General features: G+C 39.9%; 1 protein-coding gene across 1 annotated transcript in view; it reads right to left on the bottom strand.

Annotated features, from left to right (window-relative positions):
• fam168a (family with sequence similarity 168 member A) overlaps positions 1 to 27,752 on the bottom strand; it is a 29,969-nt gene extending 2,217 nt beyond the window's left edge. The window contains exons 1-6 of the mRNA XM_050032529.1: positions 27,565 to 27,752; positions 12,343 to 12,450; positions 11,558 to 11,649; positions 7,453 to 7,533; positions 1,588 to 1,733; positions 944 to 1,130 (exon numbers count right to left, since the gene is read on the bottom strand). Of these exons, the coding sequence (XP_049888486.1) occupies positions 944 to 1,130; positions 1,588 to 1,733; positions 7,453 to 7,533; positions 11,558 to 11,649; positions 12,343 to 12,404 (568 nt within the window). The 5' untranslated portion in view covers positions 12,405 to 12,450; positions 27,565 to 27,752. The remainder of the gene's footprint in view (positions 1 to 943; positions 1,131 to 1,587; positions 1,734 to 7,452; positions 7,534 to 11,557; positions 11,650 to 12,342; positions 12,451 to 27,564) is intronic.
• Positions 27,753 to 27,974: the final 222 nt, after the last annotated feature.

The following is a 27,974-nucleotide window of genomic DNA, read 5'->3' as shown; positions in this document are numbered from 1 at the left end:
GAGCAGATGTAGAACTGACCAGCCCTGCTTTTTCACCTTGTTATCAATGCTATCACAATTAGTGGTCTTTTAAAAGAAACTCTGGACGCTCAGCTGCCATGATATTTTGTAATTGAATGCAGCTATATAGACCACAAATGCAAAAGCTAAAGCAAAGAGATAACATTAACCCATTTGGCTAAAGCCAGCTAGAGGACCAGGTCATATGACTGAGATATAAGAAAAGACTAATGGCTAATTAATATGCCACTAACTGGACAGGGGGGTGGATTACTTTTGTTAATGTGACCTCTGCCTTGTACATATAAAATTAACCCTAAAGGAAGCCAAATAAATAACTGAATAAATGTAAGAAATCAATTTAAACTATAGCTGCAACTAAGCATTACTTTTCTTGATCAATCTAACAATCATTTTCTCAATTAATCTGCTTTTCATGAAGTGAAATAATAATTTGATTTTGGTCTACATAATTTATACAAATGGCACAAACTCACAAGCCTAAAGCCCATGATAACTGCCTAAAATGTCTTGTTTTGTTCCATCAGCAGACCCACACTTAAAACATATTCACTTTACTGTCACATGTGAAATGCTGGAACTGGAGGAAAAAATTAAAATTAAAAAAAATTACGATTGATCAATGATCAAAACCATTGCCGGTTGATTTTCTGTTCAGTAATAAATTTAGTGTCTCATTTATACACTGCTGTTTTAGGATATACAGACCTGACCCCTGCAGAGCATGAAAGGGAACTCTCAATGAAGCATTTTTACACACATTCAGTGAGCAACATTAGAAAAACATGTCTGTGCAAGTGTGAGAGACCACCTCTGGCATGAATAAATGATTTCTAATCACACATTACAGTCAAGAGAGTAGAGAATAGTCAAGATGTCAATGTCTTTAGCCAGAGAGTCATGTCAGTGGTTCCGGTCTTACCTGCACTCATGGCCATGGTTGTCCCAGCTACCATCCCCATGGCAGCCATGCCGTTGTTGCGAGGGGCAGGTACAGGGACGGGGGCAGGGTAGAGGGCTGTGGAGGGGATGCTGTTAGGCTGCACCACGGTGGTGTGATGGATCACATGTGGCTGAGCCGCATACACTGGCTGGGTATAGTACGCTCCCTGTCAGGGCGGACAGAGGACAGGGTGGTGAGGCTGAGGGTGTGTGTTTGTGTATGATATATAAAGCTTATTATAACATTTATATGTTAATTATATTTGAAGGAAATCTAAGGAGAAGGTAAGAGTCAATTTCTACAGCAGGGATAAGAATTTGCTCAATCACCAGGGTTTTCTGTTGTTTGGTTTTTCTCTAAATTGACATTCAGGTCCCTATTTTGTATGTGAGTTTAGTTTCTGTCACATTTGTAAAACTGTTTCACCCAATTCTACTAATATGCTGTAAACTGTAATCAGCTAATCACATACAGTGTGTCATATTCACTAAGTGAATGAGTTACATGACTCTGCCAACCAAACAGGTGCGACCTGACAAATCTGATCAACATTTTTCAGTCGCAGAGTTCAGACTCTGCCTCCACGGTAATGTATGAATGTAATTGTAATTCAGCATCCTTACCTGTGCGTATATGTTCTGCTGAGGGTAGGCACTGCGGATGGGGTACATGGCTGTCGGGTATGGAGTGGGGGTCGGGGTGTAGGGAGGGGGCGCTCCATTTGACTGAGTGGGGGGCACTTTGTACGGGGTGCCTGCTGAAGTATATCCTGAAAACAGACAGAAGACAAAAAGAGAAACAGAAAGAGAAAATTTAGAACACATTACACTAGAGTGACCCACTTTATAAATCATTTTATAAATTATCTTATCACTGAGAGATGGCTGATAATTCTCAGTGAGTTTGTCACTACAATCGAGCCCTCTCACATACAAGTAGTGATGCGAGCTATTGTTAATAAAAAATATGATGAAAGCAGCTTTAGGTTATAACAATTCACCATGTTACCACCATTTGAAAAAGCAACTCTGAACTGAACATCAGTTTAATGTCATAAATACACACCCATGAAAACATATAATCTAAATGCTCCAATTCAGGGTTTAATGTCGGCCGTACACAAATGATTTTTCCAAGCGATTTCACAGTTACAGACAAGCTTCCAATATTGAAATATAATCATGACAGTTTGGGTCTTCAACCTCAGTCCTAGCTGTCTTAAGTCGTCGGTCTTCTTCTTGTGTTGTAATTCTGATAAAATCAAATCACATTTACTATGACAAAACTTTTAGTCTTTGCTCATGCAAATGTTTAAGTTCAATGACATGAACACTGTCAGCAACCAACAAGTGCAGTCTCTTCAACGCTGGTGTTTTTAAAGTCTGCTAGTGTGTGGTAGGCATTTGCTGTCTTTAAATACACAATACAGTACAAGGAAGATGTGTTTTATGACAACATCAGGATTGGATGCAGACCAGTAGAAACCAAAAAGCTAAAGTCATTTACATTAGCTGTGTGTCTCTATACATCCCTCTTTTATCAATTTATTTAAACTTTCAACTGTAGCTGATTAATCTGCCACCATTTTGATCATTTATTAATGGTTTAAGTAATTTTTCAAGCAAAAATACCCAACATTTGAGAGTTCCAGCTTCTCAATTGGGACTGTAGGCTGCTCTTACTTGTCTTTCATTATAGCAAAATAGAATATGTTGGGTGTTTGGATTGTTGCTGATCAGTTAAGACTCATAAGACATATGATGCTGTCACCTTGACCTCTACAACATTTATTTTCTGGAATTAAAATGCATTTTTCACTGTCTTCTGATGTACTATGGACCAAACAATACAAATCATTAGTTGCAGCCTGATTAAAACAGTTTGTCCTTTGCATTTCCTACAAAATCCACCAGATGGGGGACTAGTGCCGTCTTTTAATGGCGTTTGAGTCTAAAAGCAACACAGCCAAGTGTTTGTGTGCCTCAAAAAGCCTCATTTAGCCGGGCTCACCATGATCTTTGAAGACAGAATTTTGGCAGTGTTTACTGTTAAAGAGACAGATCTATAGTTGATGTATATGGAGTACATTCACCTTTTAAGGGACCACATACACTCAAGCAACCTACCAATCTTAGTGGTGCATACATGATTTAACCACCATTTAACTGACATTACATCAAAAGGTTGAAAAGCACGAGGTCTACTGTAGGACAGTGAAGACATCTGGTTCAGACCGCTGCATTAATGTCTGCTGTTCACGGGGGCTCTGCTCTGTGGGGTGCAGTAACTCTGAGCCGCCACTCGGAGGAGCCTGAAGGTCAAACATGCTACTAGCTAGTTGCTGCTGCAGAGCTTATGAAAGCGCTTCTCTCACACAAGGACAAGGGAACAAAGAGATGCTGGAGCTGCTATGTGTGTCTAAAAGTGTGTGTGCATACCCTCACACATATGCATGCAGGGCATTAGAGGACAATGGTGTGTGACAATTACACAAAAGCCCTGCTGATAGAAAACAGCTTGTCTATTCAATGGTCTTGGGAAATAATGACATTGACCAAGACACATTTCTAATCAGAGCAGAGCTGGCTTGTCTGGAGGTTGATGGTTGTCTGGGACACAAAACCCACAGACTTTGATTTCATCATACATCCATGCACGGCAGAATGCACAGGAAAACATTTTCAGTTAAACATTGCCACTGCTGATTTAAACAACAGCCTCGGTAATTAGGTTCTTTTGTTGGAATGAGACTGGGCGAGCTTTGCCAAAGCATACCTGATATTTTGTTAGACTTCCAAAAGATAAAGCCCAACTGGGGGGAGGGGACGACAGGGGGGCTTCAAACGCAGCACAGATGAAATCTACAAACCCATCCTGCCTCTGTAAGGTACTTAAAATTCAGGAGGACAGGAAACAATTCAAGTAGCAAGGTATTTGTACCCCTGCTCAGAGAACTGTATCTGAATGTTTTCAAAATGTGTTTTCCTATAGCTGATAATCTACTTCAAGCTTTCTGTCGATTATATATTATATATTATATATTACACCAGTTCTTCAAAGGACTTTGTTCTTTTTATTCATTACCAATTTACCATCCCATCCCTTTGTATGGAAAAACACAAATATCTTTAAAGTCAAGAGTTTTATTGCTTTTCTACAAGATCATACTGAAAAAACATCTTATTGACTTAGCAACTGCCAATATTATAGCGGTTTCCTTTTTGTCTCGCTGACTGCATGTTTCTATTATTATGACTTGTGTATCCGATATTTCTGTGACAATATATAAACTAGGGCTCCTCCCTGAAAGTCTAACATTCAAATAATCAGTCAAGAGACCCCTCAGTGAACTGCCATTGTTCAAGTCCAGCAGTGGGATTTTTTTCTGACAGCCAATGTGTAGTGTACTTCTGGGGACGTTTCAGTCCGAAGGTTTAGCTGCAGAGTGAGCGCTCCTCACATTCATGCTGCTTTCTGGTGCCGGCAAGATGTGACAAATTTACAGCTCATAGAAACTTAACATGATGAAGTCTCTGGCTTTTGTTTGACATCTAGCGTCGGCAAGAATGTTGGTGCTTATTTCTGATCTGTTGTTATCATAATTAGCATATATTAGTTGGAGGGCTAACTTGGCTGAAGATAAGATGTATTTTACTGATCCCCCAGAGGGGAAATTCAAATAACACAGCAGCACAAGAAAAAAACAAAAAGACATTAAATAGAATAAGATAAAAGAGAGAGAGAGAGAAAAAATAACAATAGAAAAATAAAGGATAAAATAAAATAAAATTGCTACATCAAGATGAATAAAGTGACTAAAAATGGCAGATTACATGTGCGTCACTGTCACCCTGAAAATCCCTCCAATTCCTGTTCAAATTATCAAACAGTAACGCAAAAAAATGGGACGAACAATCAGATATCCAAATCTGATTCAACTGACATAATTCTGAGTTGGGACTTAGCCTAGTATAAACCTGTATGTATACATTAAAACGAACGAACAAACAAGTGTGCTAATAAACCCAAACTCAATGGGACCTAGACATTTGATACTATTTGAGATTAGCAATGTACTAGATGAGAATTTGTTGTTTGTTGCTTTCAGATCTTAAAATCCGATGCCTGCCTCATGCAAATTCACATAAAGCGAATAAGTGTACAGTCAAAAAAGTACTTCCTATAAATGGATTTTTGGAGACACTACAGACAGGTGACAATTTGTCTGTGGCCTAAGTTTTTACATACTGGCATAGCTTTTTCCCTAGTTATTCAACTCAACTCCTGATTACCAGGATGTTATTTGTTGAAGTCACGACTAAATACGTGTTAGACCTATTTCATTTTGTACACAAGCTTGATCTCCAGTGAGATCATACTGAAAGGTTCAAGACCCCGCCACACTAAACTATCTATATCTATACAGACACACCATATCTGGAAAGCACCGAGACAACTGTTATTCCCATCTGCTATGGGGACCAGACACCGAGCCCCAGCAGAGCACGTATCTGCTGCTATAAGGCCACTGGCAGCTGTTACTGGCTAGCTTCCCACTCCTTCACCATCAATGCCCTTTAGGCTGAGATCACCACTTAATCCATACTGCTTTCACATTACTGCAACCTCTGCGGCGCTCTCGACAACCTTGTTTGCTCAAGTGTACCGAGATGAAACACATTTTGACACATCAGTGATTGTGGGGTTACATCAATTTTTGATTCATTACAAAATGCTTATTACTGAAAACTCATTGGCAGCTAAGGGCATCACAATACAGCATCGCAATTACAAAAAAAGGAACACGCTGTGCCTGTGAACAAAGACGCAGCACCTGTATTTAAAAGCTGGCTCTGTGAACTTACTAGTGTGCTTGATATGGAAAGGATCTGCAATAATCTATCAGGAATATCATTATTAAGATATGGCAACCTTTTATGACTCGTCTTTCCCCAACTGAGAAAAAAACTTGGTGACACCAGACTAGCTCATAAAGAGGAAAGACATGGCCCTGAGGTGTGTGAGATGATAGTGGCATCGACAATAAAACTTGTGATCACAACTGTTAGAAGTATAATTTGCAATGAGATCAGGAGATGATCACATGGAGATGATGATACACATAATAGCACTTATCTACTGGCATAATGGCAACTGTGTGTTTTTATCTCTATCATAAGTTCTTATTTTTTAAATAGCGGTGTGTGTTTGTGTAGTAGCTGTGTTGATTTCCAACTGTATAAGGCTGGGATGGGGTGGCACTGTATGTCTGCTTATTGCCTTTAGAAGTCTCCATAAATTAAGTATTAGGACAAAATAATAATCACAATAACTCAGACAATTACTGAAGATGTGGGGAAACCATATTTGCTTTAGGTTGCGTATGCATGTTCGACATAGATTAATTGAAGCTCTGTAGAGCAGCAGCAGTAATACATCATCTGACTTGAAATTAAAATTCCATCAGTGTGTAAATTATTCAACACATTAAGTGTTTTCCCAGCCTCAACCTAAACACCAACTAACTTCTGTTTCTTACAAAAAGGTTCACAGAAGCACGCACATCCCGGCAATAAATACTAGGTGCTGGACAGAGGAACGTGAAAGATGGAGAAACTAACTTTCATTTCTACCCGACACATAACTCAACTGCTTTCCAGAGTGTGAACTGAATGATTGCCATGATTACTCATCAGCAACATAAATATATTTCTAAAAGCAAGATAAATTGGTGGCACAAATATTGGTTTGTGAAGGCTGTTCAGTTTATACAAAATACACATCTGTTTTTAATTATTATTTCAGCAGACTTGGCACCATTCACAGCTACCAAAGAAGGAATAATCATCTTCTGAGGCGGTAAATCTGAAACTTAATCCTACTAATTTTGTTGACTATTTCAGAGTTTATTAAAAACTGTTACGAAATGCTTTATTGCAGACTGTTTTATTTTGATAGAGCATCTGTAATAGTACTGTGGAGTCAGGTATGCACAGTTGATGGTTGCGTTATTGTCGTTTACCTCATGAAATATGATGTTTAAGCTTTTTGGCTCTGCCTGCACATTTGTTCACACTATGATTTTGTCTTTACCCCTCAACTTTCAATTTTGCTCTGTGGTTTTTACATGCTTGTATTTTGTATTGTGCAAATAAAGAAACAAATCGGCAACAGTATCATATCTACACATTACAGGGCAGGCAGAGTAAAACACATTCTCCAAGTTTAATAATAAAAAATGTGACAATGATGTGAAATTATCTGAATGTATCGCTGTGTCTGTGTGACATCCTTTACACAAAGCTTCAGTGGATCATCTACGCTCACTGCCATCTTTGTGGTGTGTGTATCCGAAACATCCCACTAATTAACACCCAAAAATTGAGGTGAACTGCCAGCAATTTCTCCCGAGATATTCACAAATATAAACAAAGTCAGTAAAAGGTGTGTGTGTGTGTCTGTGTGCGTGTGTGTGTGTTAGGGCTCACCTGGTGGATACCCAGGACTGCCTGTTTGATAGAGGTTGGGTGTATAGGTGGGAGCCGTGGCAGGATACCCTCCTGGATACCCTGCAAGTCATCACAGACGAGAGAAAATATCAGAAACCATAGCTTAACAAACAGAGAGGGCCACAGATGCACACAACAAAGAGTCTCTCTCACACACACACAGACACCGACACACAGGTAGGGCAGTATTTGGTTTGGAGCGGGATGCGCACAGATGGCGCTCATTAAAAAAAATGTCTGCACCAATCACACAGTCGGCTGAATGCGTCTTACATACAGACGAGACACACCTGCCAATATGGTGTGGGAGGAGATAAATTCAGAAACGCATTAGCAATGCATGCAGACACGTGCAAAGGGGGGGCACGCACACACCACATACACACTCTTGTGCGTCATCAATTACACGTCGAGCAAACAAAGCAGATTTTGACCTGAGAAAAAGCTTTCACTGATAAAAAGGTGCGAGTTCGACAGAGCGAGACAAAGAGGGAGGGAAAGGAGGAGGAGAGTTAAGAGACGGTATGTACGTGAGCGAAGTGCTGCTCGTTGCTGCTTGCTATTATTGGCAGTCAATCTCACAGACTATCTGTTCTGTAGCCCTGAGCCTCTGCTATATCTAGCTTTGGCTGCTGTCTGCTGTTGTAGGTTGAGCCACAGATGTAACAGGTTTATTAAATATCTGCATCAATCTATGCTGCAGCAGCACAGAGGGCTGTGATGGTTAACTAACTGCTCAGCTCAGTTTAATACACGCTTACTATAGATTACACAGAAACATTTGACCTCTAAATAAAAACTAAAAAAGATGAGGCCTTCTGACAACAGAGGAAAGCGTTACAGGTATAGCAACTCACAAATTCCCAGGTTAAATTCGATGTATAATTGTAGATATTTTCAACAACACCTTAAAAAAATGCATTATATTTTCATTTTTAATTTAGTACTTAGATCCATAAAAGCATGATTAGCACTGAAAATACTGGCTGAATGAGCGATTAGTCAACAAACAAAACAACAACAAAAATAACTGCTAAGAGTGATTTATCAAACAAAGTTTCCAAACGCATCTCAATTACAGCTTCTCCAATTTGAAATTTTGCTGCTTTTTTCCTGTTTTATATAATAATAATTTGAATATCTTCAGCGTTTAAGACTGTTGGTTGGGCAAAACTTGCAATTTGAACACACCTTGGACTCAGAACTTCAACATGTATTTTTTTAACACTGTATAAATGCAAACAATTTATCAATTACTTTATTCTAAGGATTCAATATAGCTGTTTATTTGATCATGACACTAGTCAGTTGCAGCCTGAAGCATAATATTTTAGACCTGTGAATGAGACAGCTGAGTCTTTAACGTGGAGTCTGACTCATTTAGAGTGGTTTCTCAATCGGGAAAATAATGCAAACTTATTAGCTCAGCAGCTGCTGCAGCACGGTTCGAAAGATTTAACTAAATGTCTGGTGACTTGTTTAATTCATCATATGCACTGATTCAAAGCCTTGGATTAAATGATACAATAACACACCAGATGTGGTTACATCCCTATAAAGCACACAGAACTATTGTGATTAACAAGGTGTTTAAGTTTGATACTTGATACTTAAGTTAAAGGGAGGGACGATTGTGACTGCTGCTCCTTACCAGCACAAATATTTGTATTTGCTCATTGACCAACAGAAATGTCAATACTTAATGGCATGAATTAAATCAAGTCTTGCAAACACTGCATCCTTTAATTAGAGATGAATTCACAATTATCTCCTAAGTTGACCTGAGTAACATTTAACATCTCAGAACCTGAGCAGAGAGTCTATTTCTCCAAGACCCAGTTTGCAAAATTGAGACCAGCTTAAGGACTAACCTAAGGTAATAACAGCCTGTCTCTGAAGGTGAGTTTGTAAATAAAACTGTGAATGAATTTGTTTGAATACAAATTAAAACTACAATCAATAATGTTTAACAAGAGCTGCCCTCTGTTATATTATTCCTGAAGTCTGCTGGTCACAGTGAGTGTGTAGTTAAGATAAACCAGGGCTCATTTACCTATATTCAGAAGGTCATGTACCATCAGTCAGATCTGAAGATAGGAAAATCACGAACCGTTTTATCATTTAAATGTGCCTGTGGTGAGTGTTTTCGCATCAGTGGACACACATGAGATGAACTGCTTACTAACTGAAGCTCATGTGGAAAAAAATTAAGTCTCTGCCAGGAAATAATCCCCGACAAACATGCTGCTCCTCAGACTTTGTCACATGTGTTTAGTTCACACGAAAAGGTAAACTAAACACGAGTGGAAGCACATAACTGTAAGATACGCTAGTGCTCTCATTTTACTGTATCAAATCTACTTTTTAAATCTGTGTGCAACCTTGTGGTGAATACAGAACTAAAATATTCATCATTGCCGCAGTCACCTTCGACCTGCAGTTCAAATTCTGCACTGTGTTATGGAAAATAAAAACCCTACGGCTGATTCAAAACGATGGAGAGAAGGGAACTGAAGTGACATCATGGAGCAGGCCAAATTATCCAAGCTTCACGCTTCTGCATCAGGTTAAAAAGATGCCACAAGAGACGAAGGAAACCGTCTTTTTGTGGCTTATTACAGTACGGCGTAACAAATCTAGCCAGCTGACTTGGATGTCAAAATATGGAGCTGCTCTGCGGAGTTTTCACTCCTCTGATTTTGTCTTGAAAACATGTCTGGCCACACTGTTTAACTTGAAAACAGTGAACTGTTATTCTTTCACATTATGTATCACCGTATGACCCCATTCCTCCCGACTAGCTCTGGCTTTATCATTAAATGTTTTCTTCTATCTTCTTAGTTTATCTCAACATGTTCTTCACCTGCTGCACTCAAACCCTGTGCTTGTATTAAATTAAAGGCCATATGATGTGAACAACTCCATCTTTAGGGTCATGGTCCAGGTCCACACTGCTGCTCTGCAAAGAGTGTCGACTCTGCTTCCTTGCTGCTGCTTCAATGAGAGATTATTGACATCCTGAACTTCAGTCAACACTTTGTGACTATCTTCTCCTACCTCTCTTCACCCTTATCGAACGCCTTCTATCCTGCACCAACCCCCACTTGTACTAAAAATGCCAGAAAGGTTAACGTCTCCTACAAAACAGTTTTACTAGTTTGTATTATATCACTTTTCTGACATACACAACTTCTGTGGATGCTACATTACTGCATACATACTGTAACTGAGTCACAAACTGTGGGCATTAGGTGTTTATTGAAAACTTTTTGTGACCTGTTTCTACAAACTGTAAATTCGTTGTTCAGATACCAATGAAGGACATTTATTTTTCTGAAACACATCCTATACTCCAGTACATTGCTGAACTCCTCTGGCCCTACTCCAAAACAATGTCTTTTAACTGTCCCCTGATCGAGGCTGGAGGTTGGAGGTCAGTTCACCCCAAAATCAAAAATACAAATTTTTCCTTCTACCTGTGCTGCTGTTTATCAATCTAGATTGTTTTAGTGTACATCTGTCGACCATATCTCCACAAAGAGAGGAGCATGCATATACTGCTAGCTCACCTAGCACCACTGAGCTAGCTAATGTTACAGCTCAGCTAAGGAGGATGCCAGTAAAGTTTACATCTCATGCTGCGATTAGCCTCTTCTCCATGAGTAGATGCACACTTCCTTCTGCTCAGTGATATGGTTGACAGTTCATTTATGAAACTGCTCACAACACAGCCTGTGGATTCTCTTGATTAACCGTGCATGATTTCTGGTAAGAGACATTGCTGCTGAGTTTTTCAAATGTTGTTTTTAGTGCTTTGAGCACCTCAAGCCGAGTGCCATCTAGTTCCATTATATTGGAGAGAAGGCCGACATCTCTGCAGTCAATATCTCCAACACTCAGCAACTCACACCAGAACAAGCTAGATTGATAAATAGCTCAAAGGGTAAGAGGAAAAATATGTATTTTTGATTTTGGGGCGAACTGTCCCTTTAACAACTTTTGGGACATCAAGAGGCCATTAGCAGAACTTTTCAGGCACTTGTTCAGCAACTATACTGAATGTGTATGTGTGTGTTAGTCTTACCTGTGAAGGCCATGTTCTTAGGGTTTCCATATGGGGTGCCAGGCTGAACGGGGCTGTAGACTGGATTCATAGCTGAAGATAACCTGTTCTTGCTGAAAGAGAGAGAAAAAGACAGTGTGGCAGAGAGGGCAGGGGGGGATAAGAGAAGACAGAAGACAAACGGAGGAGAGAGACGTAAGCCGTGTAAATTGGAAAGAAAATTGTTACGAATATCAAGCATACGCACACACTCATCACACACATAAATCCCAAACTCAGATTCTTAAGGCGACATCCAGCTGAAGGATTTTGCCAGCATGCAACAACAGAAAAAAAATCAATCCCTGTGAATCCTCACCCTCAAGTAGGCTCAACGTAAGTATGTATTTAAAAACACAGACTTTTTGGAATAAATAAGGCACAAGTACTGACAAAAAAGCACAAGTAAGCACGGATCCACTGAAATACTGGTTTTGGTTTCCTGTTTGGCTTTTAATACAGCTAATCATCTGCCTTATTTTCACTACTGCACCAAGCAAGGCAGGGCGAGCTCTACCAGCCAGGTTTCCACTGTTGGATTGAACGGAGGAGTGGCCACTAAACATGGCTGGGGTGAAGGTTACCAGTAGCAGCGCCGTTTATACTACATCTCCCATAAGGAATCTGTCTCCAGGGGTCTCACAGTGTAGACAAAAAGACCTCAAGCGCTCCAACTTACCTGCTCGTGAAGAATATGGGCATGGGAAATTATGTACATGTGTGAGAGTGTGTGTGAGTGTGAGTGTGTGTGCATGCGTGCCCCGTACCTCTTGTGCGTGTCTGGTTGATACATGAAACTGAATTTGTCTGTGGGATGCCCGCTCGCCATTCTTGCTGTATGCAAATGAGGAAGGAGTGGAAGTGGATATGCAAATCTGAAATTAAAACAGCGAGAGGTCATGATTACAACGAACACAGGAAAAGGAAAAAAATAAAAAAAATTAAAGAGGCAAAAAAAGCAAGCACCAGTGCAACAGCAAATGGTTAGTGACCGCAGCAGGGGAGACAGTGATTTAGACGGTGCATTTGAGTGAGTGATTGTTGTGCCTTTAGCCTCTGATAAATGCATATCTGTACTAATACAAACCAGTGTATGGGGTAAAACTATTTATGTGAATACTGTGTGAAGTGGACTGTGCTGTCCGTGGACTGTGAAATAGACTCTACTTTTAAATCTCTACCGTGAGCTCTTGCTCTGGCAATACCGGCTGATGAAACAGCCTTGAGGTAATATTCTATTAATTCCTGTGTATATTAAGCCTGCATGATGCGTGTATGTCCAAGAGAAAGTGAGGCATGAGTATGAGTGTGTGTGTATGTGATGTGCTGTACACAACATCCAATACAAGCAGCAAAGCAAACATTAAGACAGCCAAATGAAAAAAGCACAACACACCCAGTGAGCGGGCAAGTGACGGAGAACAAAATATAGTACAAATAGGCCAAGTCTTGCACCGAGCCATGAGTAAGCATGATCCAGTACACACATGAGCCAGAACCACAAGAGCATTGCACAAACACAGAGCGGAACAGCTGAGGAATAAATAAAGAAAGGAAAGGTGTGTGTGTGTTTGTGTGTGTGAGCTGTGTGTTATTTGAGTTCATGTGTATCTTGTGTTGATTTGTACTTCCGTCTCTGAAAGAGATGGGACCCCGGGATGTGATGGCAGTGATCAGGCCGGTTCTTTCTGGTTTTCAGTGCGGCTCTGTCGTGTGTATGTATAAGACTGCGTGAAATATGTTGTGGCAAGCTCTCTGCACGCGGCACATCATCCATTCACCGTGTACAGATGATCAAAACCCATTTGTCCAGTTCTGCTTCCTGCAGATTTGTGAATTGGATTGTACAAATTTAAGTCTGACCGATCCATCCTGGGCTTGTGCTTCATGGCCAGTTAACAAATCCTTCAGATGATTGCAGCTTCACTGTCACAATTCCTGGGCATACACTGTACCATGGTGATGCCAAACGGCACAAAGTGACACTTCAAATTAGGCAAGGAAGCATTTCAGCGCTCCATCCAGGAACACTGACGTCAAAACGCTCAGAGATACTCAACAACTGAATGCGAGCACAAACCCGTGGGTGCAGTTGCTTTTGAGTTGCGCATGAATTCCTTAAAAACACACATATGCATGCCCAAAAAATGATCAAAAACACATGAGCCTGTGTGTGTGTGTTTGTGGGTGTGTAAAAACAAGAGTGGTGATGTGTCAACGCTGGTTCATTACCCAAATTCATATCTCATAACAAAAGACTGTGCCAGGGGAATTGATTAACCTATTGCTGAACACATAACATAGTACATTTCTCATTAATCTACTGTATCTCCTATGATTTAAATCCTTCCTCCAGGGCAACTCTTCCTCCCACCTTTCATTCCTTTCTGCCGTTCTTCTTCATTCAATTCATCACCACATTTCTCCACCTCCCTTAATCAGGGACTCCACATTCAAACATTTGATTATAACAAGATTAAAAGCAAAATGCAAAGATTATTACAACGGTCACATTAACAAAACAAACAGCTTAACTGGATTACCTTAAAAATGCAAACCCTGATGTTTTCCTAAAATGTCTTCCAAGCTCTCTGTGAAAGTTTTAAAATTCAGCACCACTGATCTGCAATGATCTGCACAAGCAGCGCAGTTCAACAACACCAAGAGTGGTGCTAGCAGCTCTGAGAGACTGTCCTTATAGACAGCAGCGCTCTGAACTAAATGCTAACATCAGCATGCTAAAATGCTCCACATGACAATATTAACATGCTGATGTTTATCAGGAATAATGTTTATCATCTTAGTTAGTATGTCAACATGATAACATTTGCTATTTGGCACTAAACACAAAGTGCAGCTGAGGCTGTTGGGAAAGTCATCAGTATGCAGGTACTGGTCATAAATCAATGTGTTGGACAAATTCAAATTCAGAATGATGATGCTAGATGAAAAATAAGTCATTACAGTTCATTTTGAGGGGGGCATGAATGTCCGTGACAGATTTCATGGCAATCCATCCGAGGCTTGGGTGGTATCTATATGATATCGATGATAATTAAAGCTGAGCTGCTGTTGATAGACGTTATTGTTCGGTTTAGTCGAAATAAATCCTTAATTTAAAAAAAAAGGTAGATGTAGAAAATTCTGGCTATACAAGCCGGTTTTCGGTGCCGTCTCTTTCTACCGTTGCTGGTCTGCTTTTCACTTGTAACAAGGGTTGCAACGGTATGAGATTTTCACAGTACGATAATCGCCTCAGAAAATATTGCGGTTTCATGGTCTCACACAGTATTATAGGATTCATATTTTTGTCAGTCAGAATGACCCTTTAAGGAATTAATTTTTTTCCAATATCGTAGATAAGCAAATGTATACAATATAATAACCGTCAACCTTTATATCACAGCATACCTTACAATCGGTATATCTCTGCAACCCTACTTGTAACGCTAACGTTATCCCTGCCACTCGCAGTCATCATCTTTCTTAGCTCAGCTGCGTGTTCCACCAGTAGAGACTGACCTCTGGTGGTGCATATGTTGCACTACATCACCTTAATATAGCTTCTCCAAATCAGTTTATAGAAAGAGGAGCATCTGGATATTTAACGGTATTGAAAATACTACCTTAAGGACTTCTTAATACCTTGGTATACCATAACACTTTGATACCACCCAAGCCTAATCCATCCCATAGTTCTAAAGACAATTCACTCAATGTTAATCCATGAAATTCCATGGCAATACATCCAACAGTTATGACTATGACAAGGATATTTCAGTCTAAAGTTGACCGACAGATCATTTGCCATTTCTAAAGCCAATGCCGTGGGCATGGCTTTTTAAGAGATTTTTCCCCAAATTTAAAATCACCATCATTGTCATAATTTAGGCGAAGACATCATACTACCATTAGCCAACATAGCCTTAATTGTCTGTGTTTTTTTGTTGCTTCTGACAAAAGAAAATGTACAGCCTGTCATTATCTCAAAAAACAATTATCATCAGCATCAAGCTGCATCAAATTAAAGTTAAAGCAAAACATGTAAAAGCTTTAATTAAATAACCTTAATCTGGTAGTTGTTCACGTCAGCTAAGTTGTAATGTGCATGTAAATGTGTAGCGTGAGGGAACAATACCCATTAACACATGGACAGGTGGCTAAGCTAACCCTGAGGTCTAGTGCTGCAAACACAACAAATACCCAATTACAGCTTTGCCTGAATAGACTAGAGAAGGGAGTGTGTGTTCATACATCTCAGCCTGAGAAACAGAGTGTATATGTATAAGTGTGTGTGTGTTGGCTAAGGTAAAGAAAAGTGAATGGGCGAGAACAAGAGGGACGCCACAATGCGTCTAATGAAGGTGTTTGTGAAGAAAAGAGAACAACAGAGATGCATGTGATGAGTAGGAGTGTCTGACTCCCTTGTTTTCAGGGGGAGGGGATGATGAAGCACTTCAGGGCTCTCTATTCCTAAAAAAAACCGCCTCTTTCTAGCCAGGAGACCTTCTGTTCGACAGACCACTGCGATTGTAAAAGCCCATTTTACAGAGGACATTCACCATAAAAGAGATGGTACATTTATTTGTAGGACGTTGTAAAGGGGCAGCGACGAGTGTACACATCTCCTCCATGGTTTAGAAGTATTTCTAGCTCTAAAGGCACACTTCATAAAGAAAAGAACTAAAATCGACACCGTATTGTTGGGTGCCTGAAAATATCAATAACACATCCACACTTGCTCGAGAGACACCAGCAAACAGCAACTGCTGCTGGGCACTGGGAGCCAAGGGTTTGGGTTGTCTCCTCGCAGTGGAGTGTGATTTTCTTGTGCTACACTTTTTCCTGCAAAAGGAACAATCTGCCATTTTGGAAAATACACTTATAAACGATCCACACTGGAGTCTGGCAATATCAGTTGCCATCTCTGCGTGTGGTTACAAATAATGATTAAATTCTGATTAATGCAATATTTTTTGCTATTTATCTGCAGCTTCAACCAAAGGTCATTTTCATTATTTAGTAATCTGCTGATTATTTCCTTGATTTATCCATTTGTCTATAAAAAATTAAAGGCACGCTGTGCAGGATTGTCATTTACTGTTTGTAAACACACTTGCCAGTGAAAGTGAAAGTAAAAGCTAACCTCATATTCCTTTGGCATTTCATATTTGCGTTTTTTGGCACGGTGTCCCTTTCCTGCTGCTTACGGTTTGGCACCTGGTTGCTGCCTTCTTATAGAGCCCTCAACCTCACCTGATACACACGTATAAATGTCCCGATCACAGAAAATAAGAAGATAAGAAGAAAATAAGAAAATGCAGGCAGAGGGCTCAGCAGAAAAATACACTGCCCCACACGTCTAATGGGTAACGTGATAATTGAGAGGTATTACTTCTGTTTGAGTCAATACATTGTTTTTAGGAACATCCTGTTCAGTGTATCTTTAAAAAATCTGATAATATTTTAACTTCCAGGTAGTTGTCTGACCCTACACAACCAAAAAGATGTTCCATTTATGATCATTAAAGACAAAGAAAAGCAGCAAATCATCACAAATGAGAAGCGGGAAATGGGGGTTGTTAGGCATTTCTGCGAGAAAAAATACTTGTGCAGTTACTAGATAATCACATTATTTGTAGTTGATGGACAGAAAAGTAATCTGCAAGTGAAAATTGCCAATCACGAGTTACTGGAGCAGTAAGTTTTTTGTATTTGATTAATGGCGTAAAATGGTGGATATAAGATAACTGTGAGTTAGGAATTTTTAATCATTCAAACACAGAGAGCATAAACATATAATGTTTTGCTAGATTGTGTTTTCAAATTGCCTGCCTTGTCATGCAGGAATCAAGCTTGTAAAGAGCTGATATTATATGGTACTGCAAGTGTATGAAAATACATTAAATTTGCCCAACTAGGGCCAAGTAGTTTAAGTAGCATAATTGGAAGAAAGCTTTCACAGTGAAGGAGCTGGAGAGCTGCAGGTACATGTGCTGTGTTGCCAGAAGCCACTGAGCCTTCACTGTTACATTACAATTCACCATATACACACTTTGTGACTGTCTGTTGTCTGCTTTTTGTAAAAACTGATTTCTCTGCCATTCACTCCTCTCTCCTTGGAACGAACACATTGGACTTCAGAGACAGCAGGGCTAACTGCAGTGTAACACCCCTCCATCAGTCAAAGGGCTGCTGCTTACAGCAGACTCTGGCAATGATGATGAAACTGTACACGTGACATAAAACGTTTTCACTCATCTGCTGATAGTTTTTACACCTTTCAGTAGCCTATTACAAGCAAACCAGAGACCATGTTACCGCATGTTTGGCTCTATAACAGCCTGCCATCCTCAACATCAAATTGGATCTCACTTCATTTTCTCCCCAACTACCTGTCTATGACACTGCAATGATGAAAAAACATTTATCAGAAAATTGGATTTGGACTGAAAACTGACGCTGCTACACAGCAGCCAATGGATGGTGTGTGCTCTAGTGGATGCATGTTGTTTGCAATTTTGATTTGACTCATTTAGTACACTTATCACTACAACATTGTCCAAATACTAAATTACACATTTTATTCAAGGACCAGGCAGTATTTTTTTACTTGTGGAATGAGAATTATTATACCTCAAGGCCACACAAACAAAGCACAATGAAAGGAAATAAAAAAACATATCAAACTCACTGGACACACTGCAACAAACAATTCTTTTCATTACAGATTGTTTCAATAAAAACATTAAAAAAAAATGTAATAAAAGCTTTTTATAATTTACCACAGCAAACAGTGACTTATTCAAATTCCTTGTTTTATCCCATAAAATAATCCAAATCCCCCAAAAATTACTAGCATAAATGACAAAGATGGAACCAGCTAATATTTGGCATTTTTGCTTGATGAATCTCCAAAGCAAATACATTGACAAAATAGCTGCTTATTATTTCTTATTGACTGACTAATCATTTCAGCTATAACTGCAACCTTCAATACTGACATCAAAGCAAATCGGCAGCTAACGCTCTGTCTGGCACACAAACACACACACGCTGACATTATTAAGACGACCTTCCAGCTCCCTGGCTTAACCAGAGTTATTTTTCAGGACTTTGTTAACCTTAAACTCTATTAGTGGGACTTCATTTGGGCTGAACTCACCGGCTATAGCTTCAAGGCATAGGTAGAAAAACACAGCTCACCAGCCTGCATGCCATCAGAGCTCGAGTGTATTTGTGTGTATCTTTAAATGTTTTGTGTGAGCTCAGTAATGTGACAGTCAGGTCTTGCCTTGTCTCAGATCTTCAAAGATTATGCCAACATATTTAATTTGTGCATGTTAATATAAAAACGTGCATGTTGCTAAACAATAATGCTGGTTGCACTCCATAAAAGGGAGATTCCTGCAGCCTCGGGGGACCAGAAGAGGTAATAATGAGGGAGGAGGAGGATTGTGAAAGAATAAACCTCTCACTCACTCACACACTCACTCACACACACACACACACACACATACAAAGAGCTACCATTCCTAGAGAACATGTACAATACAACACAACCCCCACACCGACTCTATCCTCCCACATAATACCTCACCAGGCATCTACTCTTTAAAGCAACAAATCAAAACCGGTGGGCGTCATCACACTTCAGCACAGGAGAGAATAGAGCTGAACAGCTTTTTTTTTTAATCCTCAAGAAGGCAACGTTTCACTTGGGTCATATGAAAAGGAAACAGAGAGATAAAAACCGTAAGACAACGAATTGCTGAGTGTAATGTGGTGCGTCAACAGTATTTTCATTCTTAAGGACTAATCACTATTCAAAATACCTTCCCGTAATTAATCACACATTTAATATCCTTTAAGTGGGCTGCTCTTTTTCTATTTATTGACTTTAGTCTATAGCATAATTTTAGCATCAGTTCACTGTACTGTAAAGCCAAAACAATAAATGTATTTACAGAAAATTGTTCTGTAATAGTTAATCCTTTCAAGCTGAAAATGCAGAAAATACACCGTTTCTCACTTCTCAAATGTGAACGTTTTTTTTAATTTTCTGTCTTCTTTAATTAAGTGGAAACATTTGCACATAACAAGCCATTAAAAATGTTACCCTGCGGTTCTGGGAAAATGTCATGGGCATTTTGCATTATTTTCTAACACTGTATTGACCAAGCAACCCAAAAAAAGAAGACTGACTGATCAAAGGGAGACTCTGACAATAAACAAAATAAAACGTGTCAGTATCTGTGAAGCATTTCAAATATGTACAGAAAATGTCGCTTATAATTTAGCCTTCTGCTAACTAGAGCCGAAAGCTTATGGCTGCAGCTTCAAGTTCACGTTTAAGTAGCTAACATTATCTAGTGTGTCCTCCACCTCACTCCCCGATGCAACACACCACCTCCCCAGGAGTAGAGCTGGCAGCTGCAGCAACCCAAATCCACTCCAGCCACAGCGAAATGGACTGCCCAGACTCTCTCCTGAATCAGAAAACTTTCTGTTGCTGCCTTTACACAGATTAGACCCAGTGCTGCTACTGGCCACCAGCCGGCCGTGACCCTGGGCACTGAAGGGTTTCTGTTAGGGCCGTAACAGTACATGTATTTGTGTCGGACCGTTCGGTACGCGACTTTCGGTTCGGCACAACCCTGTACCGAATTATTGGGCGCAGGATATTATTTTATTTTGTTTTATTTTAATTCCGTTTTTGCGAGCCGAACCATTTAAAATATCTAGTTCCCCGACGGACATAATTTGCATGGTGTGGGTTAAAATGAAAAAGAAAGTGACAAACACATAAGCCGTGAGCCTGCTCCGCCTCAAGCAGGCGTATGGTGCGCCGCGAGCCGTTCAGCACCGCGGACAGTCGGACTAATGGAATGTCGAACCAATGACATGGACCCCATGGCAAGTGAGCCTGACGAACCTGAAGACCCACCCGCAAACCTTAAGTCCTCCGTTCGGGAACACTTTGGTTACAGGGTAAAATACGAAGATGGAAATAAACAAGTTGACAAGACAAAAGCAGTGTGCCGACACTGCAGAACAGCGGTCGGGTATGTATTTGGAAACACGTCTAACATGCTAACGCATCTAAAGCGACACCACCCGAGTGAATGTTAACCGGCACGACTAGAAAAAGCAATCTGGTGCAAACTACGATATCGTCGTCGTTTAAAAAGAAAGAGCGTTTCCCTGACCATCGCGCTAAAGAAATAATCAACGCCATTGGAGTTGAGTAAAAGCTGCACTTTAGATATAAGCATGTAAGCATGTTTTGTTTACTGCACTTTAACAAAGTGGGAAAGCTAAGTAAGTTCCTAGTAAAACTGAATCTGAGCAGGCTTTAAAGCTGACCAGCTGCACTATACTTTTTATTTTAATTGAGTAAAACTGTTAAAGCAGAAATGTATATTTATATTTTTCATTCAAAAAATGTGTTAAAAAAACAGCAGGATTTTATTTTTCACTTTTATATTTCTATTTTCATTCAAACAATGTGAAAAAGCAGGATTTTATATATATTTGTTTCATTCAAAAATTGTGTAAAAAGAGTTAACTGCTGTGGTGGTATGTTTTAATAAGGTTACCAATAAGTAAAAGATATTTAATAGTTGTCTATTTTTTTCATTACTGTACCGAAAAAAAACGAACCGTGACTTGTGTACCGAGGTACGTACCGAACCGAGATTTTTGTGTACCGTTACACCCCTAGTTTCTGTTGATGGGATTCAAGCCGCTACAGTCACCTACCAAAGGTCCATCTCCCGAGGATAAACAATAAATAATAAAGCTGCATTAAAGCCCCTGAAAACTTGGTTTCCAATGTCAAGTATTTCTCTTTGACACTTAATTTTCATATAAAACATTGTGCTCATGTATGTTTTCAGAGCCTTTAATACAGCATAAATCCTGACAGCATGATATCTAACAAAACAGGCCCAAGGGACAGTCCAACTAATAGTGCCTGCTGTCACAATCAGAACTGACATCTATAATCAAGTCCGAAACCAAATCCATCTCAGTACAGTGCTCAAAGGCAATGTGATGACATCAGAAATCCCCCCTGCCTTCCACACAATCAGACCTGCCCTGCAGAAACGAGCTCCAAACAGCCCTGGGCTATTTTAGATCTAGGACAGCACTATACACTTTGGGACAGCATCTCCCCTTTTCTCTGTGCCGGCTTCCTCCTCCTCTATTCTCCTTTCCAAAATCATGTCATCAGTAACACACCTCATGGGTCTGCATCCCTGGATTATGTGACAATATTGAGCCAGCCCACTGAAAACTGATATGTTACCATGGAATAAATACCCTTTAACCTTATCCATTTATGAAGATTTCTACCTCCGCTGTGGTCCTTGGGAGCTATGCCACATTTAGGGAGAGCAAAATGGCAGTAATCTTTTGTTATGATGAGGCTGTATGAAAACAGATGATTTCATAAAGCAGAAAGAAATCTAAATTCACAGTTAGTGGTGGAAAAAGCTAAAAGCGTTACCTTCACTGAGATTAAAACAAAAGAGAGGGTGGTGACAAAGTTGTCCCCAACAAAGAGTCCTTAATTAGGGTATTAATTAGAGGCTTCTGTATAGCTTTCTTAAAAAAGGAGCATCAAGTAATTTGACTTTTAATGGGTTCCCACAGCAACTGGGAAATAATAACATCGATAGCAGGCCTGAGCAATCCTGGAAACAAGCCTAGAAGTCTACGGCCATGCTAGTTGCCTAGTGAGGCTCTAACACTAATTTACATACCAGACAAAATTGTCAGACGGAGAAAAAGTTTTCAGAGAGCGATCTATAGATATCATGTTACCATGAGCCAAAGTGAAATTCATCACTTCACAAGAGCCAGAAAATCATGCAAAAACTCGGGTGGATGATTGGTTAAAAGTTCATCACTGTAAAACAAGTGAACTTCAGAGGGCACTTGAAGACATGGTGTTTAGATTTCCAAAGCCGCGTGCTGGTGGTATAAATCTCACTTTTTGCCCTTTAAAATTCTAAACTTGTGTGAAATAATTGCAAGCAGAGATACAGACTAATATATTGCATATATGGTTGTAGAAAATGTCCAACAAGACTCGTTCTTTCCCATAATTTAGCAGTGATTTAACCCATGCTGATCGCCACCGTGATGGACAAGCTATTAAAAGCTTTAGGCCTATAATTACCAAAAAAAGGTGTCATGTCTGTACATGATATAAGTGCATCCTCAACACCATGTAATCACTTGCACAATAACAATATAAAAAGGCACTGGTGCATGTGTGGCCTGCTGCAGTATCTATCTATATGTTTCAAGGCACTCTTAATGAATGCACAAAGCTCAAAGGTGCTCCAAATTAATTAACGAACCAGGTACATCAAATTTTATTGATTGATTTTTTACAAATGCCACATCAATCCAAGCTGGGAGATCAAATAATGAGCTGCTGGGCAAGGTCAACGTTCTCATTTGGCCATGGGTTTGATTTTGAATTTTATTAACCTTTTAGACATTTTACCACCGCTGTGGAAAAAGAACTAACAAATCAGACAAAGTGGATTGATTTTTACAATTAAGGCCATCAACTTGCAGAAAACTTGGGTTAAAAATTTATACTTAATTAAGCTTCTAGTTTAAGAAAAAACTACTTAAAATTAGCTACTACATTACCGGGCTGTAATAGCCAGTGATTAAAAAGGCAAAACTCAATTCCTGAATTCAGCGTCACTGGATTTGTGTTTTGAGTAATCTGACCCTTTGAGTTACAGGAAAAAAACTCACACATGCACACCGCACCAAGTCACAAGCATGCACAAACAGAAAAGAGAACCAACAGCTTTATGAGCTAGATCTTGGAAGTTAAACCCATGATAAACAATCAATACCTCCAGGCAATATTAACTGCAGACAGGCATTATTGCCTGCGGCGGAGGTGAGACTTGACAAACACAGGAGAAAAAAAAGGCCATAATGGTGTAGTTAACATAGCAACCAGTGATATTTTACTGTCTCTTTGCACAAATTCACCATTATTATTTAGGAAGGGCTTTGATGAGATGCTGATCAATGCCAGCTACTCAGATATTTCAAGCTTACTAAATATACAGAGCTGATCAGGTCTTCTGTGAAATACCTGTTCAAATAGTGTCCCAGCTGAAAGCTAGCTCTTGATAAGATGATTAAATACAACAGGGTGTAGAGTCAATATACAAACTGTCTCAATTTTATTCTAATATACAGGAAAGTAAAGTACAGTGACATTTTGCAGTAGCAGCATTTGATACAAGCCGTGCTGGCAAATAACAACATGTGACTTTAAAAGATACTTTGCTGATTTACAACCAGGTGTTTGTCACCACGTTGTGGGTAGTGTGTGAAGATGAACGGTGTTTGGCCTTCCCCCGAGCAAACAGCACTGAGAAGTTGCCTGTGCCGTGAGCAAAAATCCGCCGAATGATGCAGAACACGTCATTTCATGTGTCATGCCACAGGTTTTGGCTGGTGGATGGGCGGGGAGCTTTGGGAGCTGGCAGCACAAGGGGCACCTTAACACTGTTCATCTGCACACACTCCCCACACTGCAGTGACACAGCGCTCGTTGAAAATCTGCAAAGAATCCGGGTGTATAATGCTTTTGGTGATTTTCTCTCATTCATATACTGCTGATGGTATCTGATGTCCATTAAACATAGTCAAAGTCCAACTTAAGATGAACTAGGGGTGTAACTATACATCAGTCTGGATTGATTTATTGATTCAGTGATCAATAATCCAACATAAGTGATGCAAAATCAGTACATCGATACATATCATCTTTAAGATACGCCTTTACTTTGATATTCCCATGGCATATGTGTCTCCATTTCCATCCAAACACACAGCTTCCTAAAAATTTTAACAGCGCTAAAGGCCTGGTGTGAGGCAGATTATGGTAAGCAGCAAAGAAAAAGACAATGAGGACAATTACTGATATTGTCTTGTATTGATTGCGGGCACCTGAATTGAATCTGCATTCCTGACAATTACAGTAAGTGTTCACATTACATTCTGTGTTTAGGGAATGCTAACACGACTGCTAACACCGTACATCAGTATCTCTTCTTTCTTCTTCCCTGGGCTCTGTGGGTCATCATTTAGCAATAACCAAATGTACTGTCAACAGATAAAAGCTGCAATAGCCAATCAATTGAAAATTAGCTGGCAACTGTTTTGATAATTAATCATTCAAGTCAATTTCAAAAAAGGAGTGCCAAAAATGAATGCCGCCATTTTTCAAATGTGAGAATTTGCTGCCTTTCCCCATCTTAAAATCAACATCTTTGGGTTTTGGACTTTGGGAAACTGATATTTTATAGACTTAACTTAATCAATTAATTTTAAAAAAGATAATTAGATAGACTTATGATTGTCCATTACAGCCAAAGTTTTAGCAATTAAATAAAATGATAAATGACTTCCAAGATGAAATTTAGTGGTATTCAAATATGGCAATTTTGTTCAAATATCACTGACACTGACAACCTGTCTAATGATGCAAATGTTTACATCTGCTTGTCCCATAAAAAAAATAAATAAATAAAAAAAAAGCCGGTCATTAAGTTGAGGCACTGTGGGCTGGACATGAGGAGGGCATATCTGGAAGCTGCCGTCTGTAAGCATCTCATTCACTGATCTCTGATGAGAAACTCATTAAGTGGTTCAAACCACATGGGACTGAAGTGCTAGAAAGACAACAGTCTGTTATAGAACCACCGACTCTCGTAACATTAAGAGACTCCAGCTTTCTATAGTCTGACAGTTTTACGGCTGCATTGTACGGCCCACCATTCATACACATGAGACTCCGCTCAACGCATGCCAATACCCACATTCCCCCCCTCTCTCCTCTAGCATGGCAGACAGGGGTCACCTTAGACTGAGGATGAAACTGAACTAGCAAATACTTCAAGCACTTCGACAGCTTTTTGGCCCAGCTTAGCTCTAGCTCTTATCCTCCGCAAAAAATACAGACTGACTTAAAATGCCACCCTTATACTGTCATTTGTGAATTGATTTCTCATGGATGACCATTATCCTTGCATTTAATACGCCTTCATCTGGGGGATGCAATTCTGCCAGATGCCTTTAGTCGTAAAAAGACTGTGCAAAGCCTTTATGATTTGTGCATTGTTTGTTCATTGGACAGAATCGATGTGACTCTAATGTTGTTCAGCCTTGTTAAGCATAACCTAAATTAAAAATTTAGAACAAAATCACATCACTGAATGTCTAACATTCATGGAGCAGTGTGCTTCTTCCACTCTCCTGTACACAGATAACTTTAAATGCGTTGCTCTGACGAGGGCCAAGAACGGTAGTATCTCAGAAATCCCTTTAGACAGATAAGGCTTCTTGAATTAAATAGGATTAGTGGTCAATGACTGAAGCAGGTAATCCCCCAAAAAAGATGATCGCGAAGAGGATTCATTTCACTGATAAGACTAGTCATAAGAGAGAAGAAGAAAAATATGCCTGTAGCATTTTGTGTAATCCTGTCTCTTTTGAACTACGCAAGGCTCTGTTTAGGTTTTGTATTCTGTATTGTCAGTGTGTACAGCGATACACTGTTAGGCTGTTGCATCCCTACTATTGCTGAATGATTAGTTAGTGAATCATTAAGATGACTGAAAGAAATTAGTCAACAAGAATTTTGCTCAGAAATTGATTGTTAAAGTTGTTTAACAAGCAAAAATGCCAAATACTGTCTCTGTCAAGGCTGCTTAACTCCATTTCCTGTTACTGTACAATGAAATATTTTATTGTGCCAGCAATCAGAAGGTGTTACTAAGGGTTTTTCACCATTTTCTGACATTCTGTAGACTGAATAATAATACTTAAATCAATACGTGGACAGCAAATTAATCAATATAGAAAATAATCTTAAGTTGCTGTCACACTTTGCCTTTCTAATGCTTCTTCTGACAATAGCCGGGGTCTTCATGTAACCAAAAGTGAATCTCAAGAGGAACCACATGATTATTATGAACCTAATAATGAGTGATGTGCATAGACTCAGTGAAGGTGAACCATCTAAATCCAGACTGCAAATATTTACATATGAATACACGCTACACTTCATTTTATAACAGCTGCACAATACACCACAGATGCAGCACAAAACTCTGCTGAAAAACAAATCAGTTGCACAACAAATTATGATGCTATGTTTTGTTCAAAATAGTGACTGTAGCCTGGAGGATACAGCCAAGCATGCAGGCGTTTGTATTTATCACCACATCAGTGGTTAATATGTAGTTATATCCATCAGACTATGGCATGCACTGGCAGTACACTGCATTCCTGAGATAGCAAGCAACGCCAAAACAGCCATGGTTGGACAAAAATGGTCACACTCAAACAAGCTTAAGACACCATTTTGGAAATCCACCGATTTCTAGATAACAACTCCGAGATGCCATCTTGCCAATTATCACCAGATTAGCCACCGTTAGCATGGCTATTCAACCATTCCGAAGCACCCCGTGCAGGAATCTATGCGGGTCACATAATAGTAACGTTAGCTTAGCTTAGTCTGCTAGCCTAAAAAGACAACCGCTAACTCGTCGTAGCAGCATCCCCGCATCCCTCGGGCGCACGCTGCTAAAATTGCTAATTAGCGAGCTAGCTGGGTAAAGATTAGCAAACTACAATGAAAAACACTCACAGCAGGTCAGAGCGGACTGCACCGGAACAACAGCGGCTACTTTTACCGCCTGGACGCCAACCACTAACCATAAAACCCCGAGCCGTTACGACAACGGCTATCAGTTTGATTCCGCTATTTAAGCTAGCTCCTGTTAGCTTAGCCCGCTAGTTCCCCCGATGTAGCCGACACGGAGGACAATTGAAGGGATACGGAGGAAAAGAAAGACAGAAAAAAGCGAACAACTAGCAAGTCGACACATGGACATTCCTGCCCTCCATAATAGACATCGGATAAGACTTACCAAAGCCACTCGGTCGAACAAAAAAATGATTCCCCGTGTGCGTACGTGCTCTCTCCCGTGTTGTGTGCTCTGCCTCAGGTCGGTGCGGACTGACTGGCTCTGCTACAGCAGCGTTTTGTCGGACCAGTGGCGCAGGGAAGACAGCTTTCACCCGAAGAGACGGCCACCGTGTGGGGGATGGGGATGCACTGCCGGGAGGGAGAGAGGAAGGGAGGGATGCAGGGATGTAAGGAGAGAGGAGGGGGTTCGACCCACCGATAGAACATCCAGTGAAGCGGCTCTCATAATAGCCTTATAATAATAATCATAATACAGAAATCGATATAGCTCAAACATAAAGAATGGAAAAAGCAAATGAGTGACGGAATGGCCTTGGTTTCTGTTGTCCATTTTGACTCATAGTCCTCAAT

Source organism: Epinephelus moara, chromosome 2 (genome assembly GCF_006386435.1).
Source record: "Epinephelus moara isolate mb chromosome 2, YSFRI_EMoa_1.0, whole genome shotgun sequence".
NCBI classification, from domain to species: domain Eukaryota; kingdom Metazoa; phylum Chordata; class Actinopteri; order Perciformes; family Serranidae; genus Epinephelus; species Epinephelus moara.
This window is presented reverse-complemented; position numbering and strand designations above follow the sequence as displayed.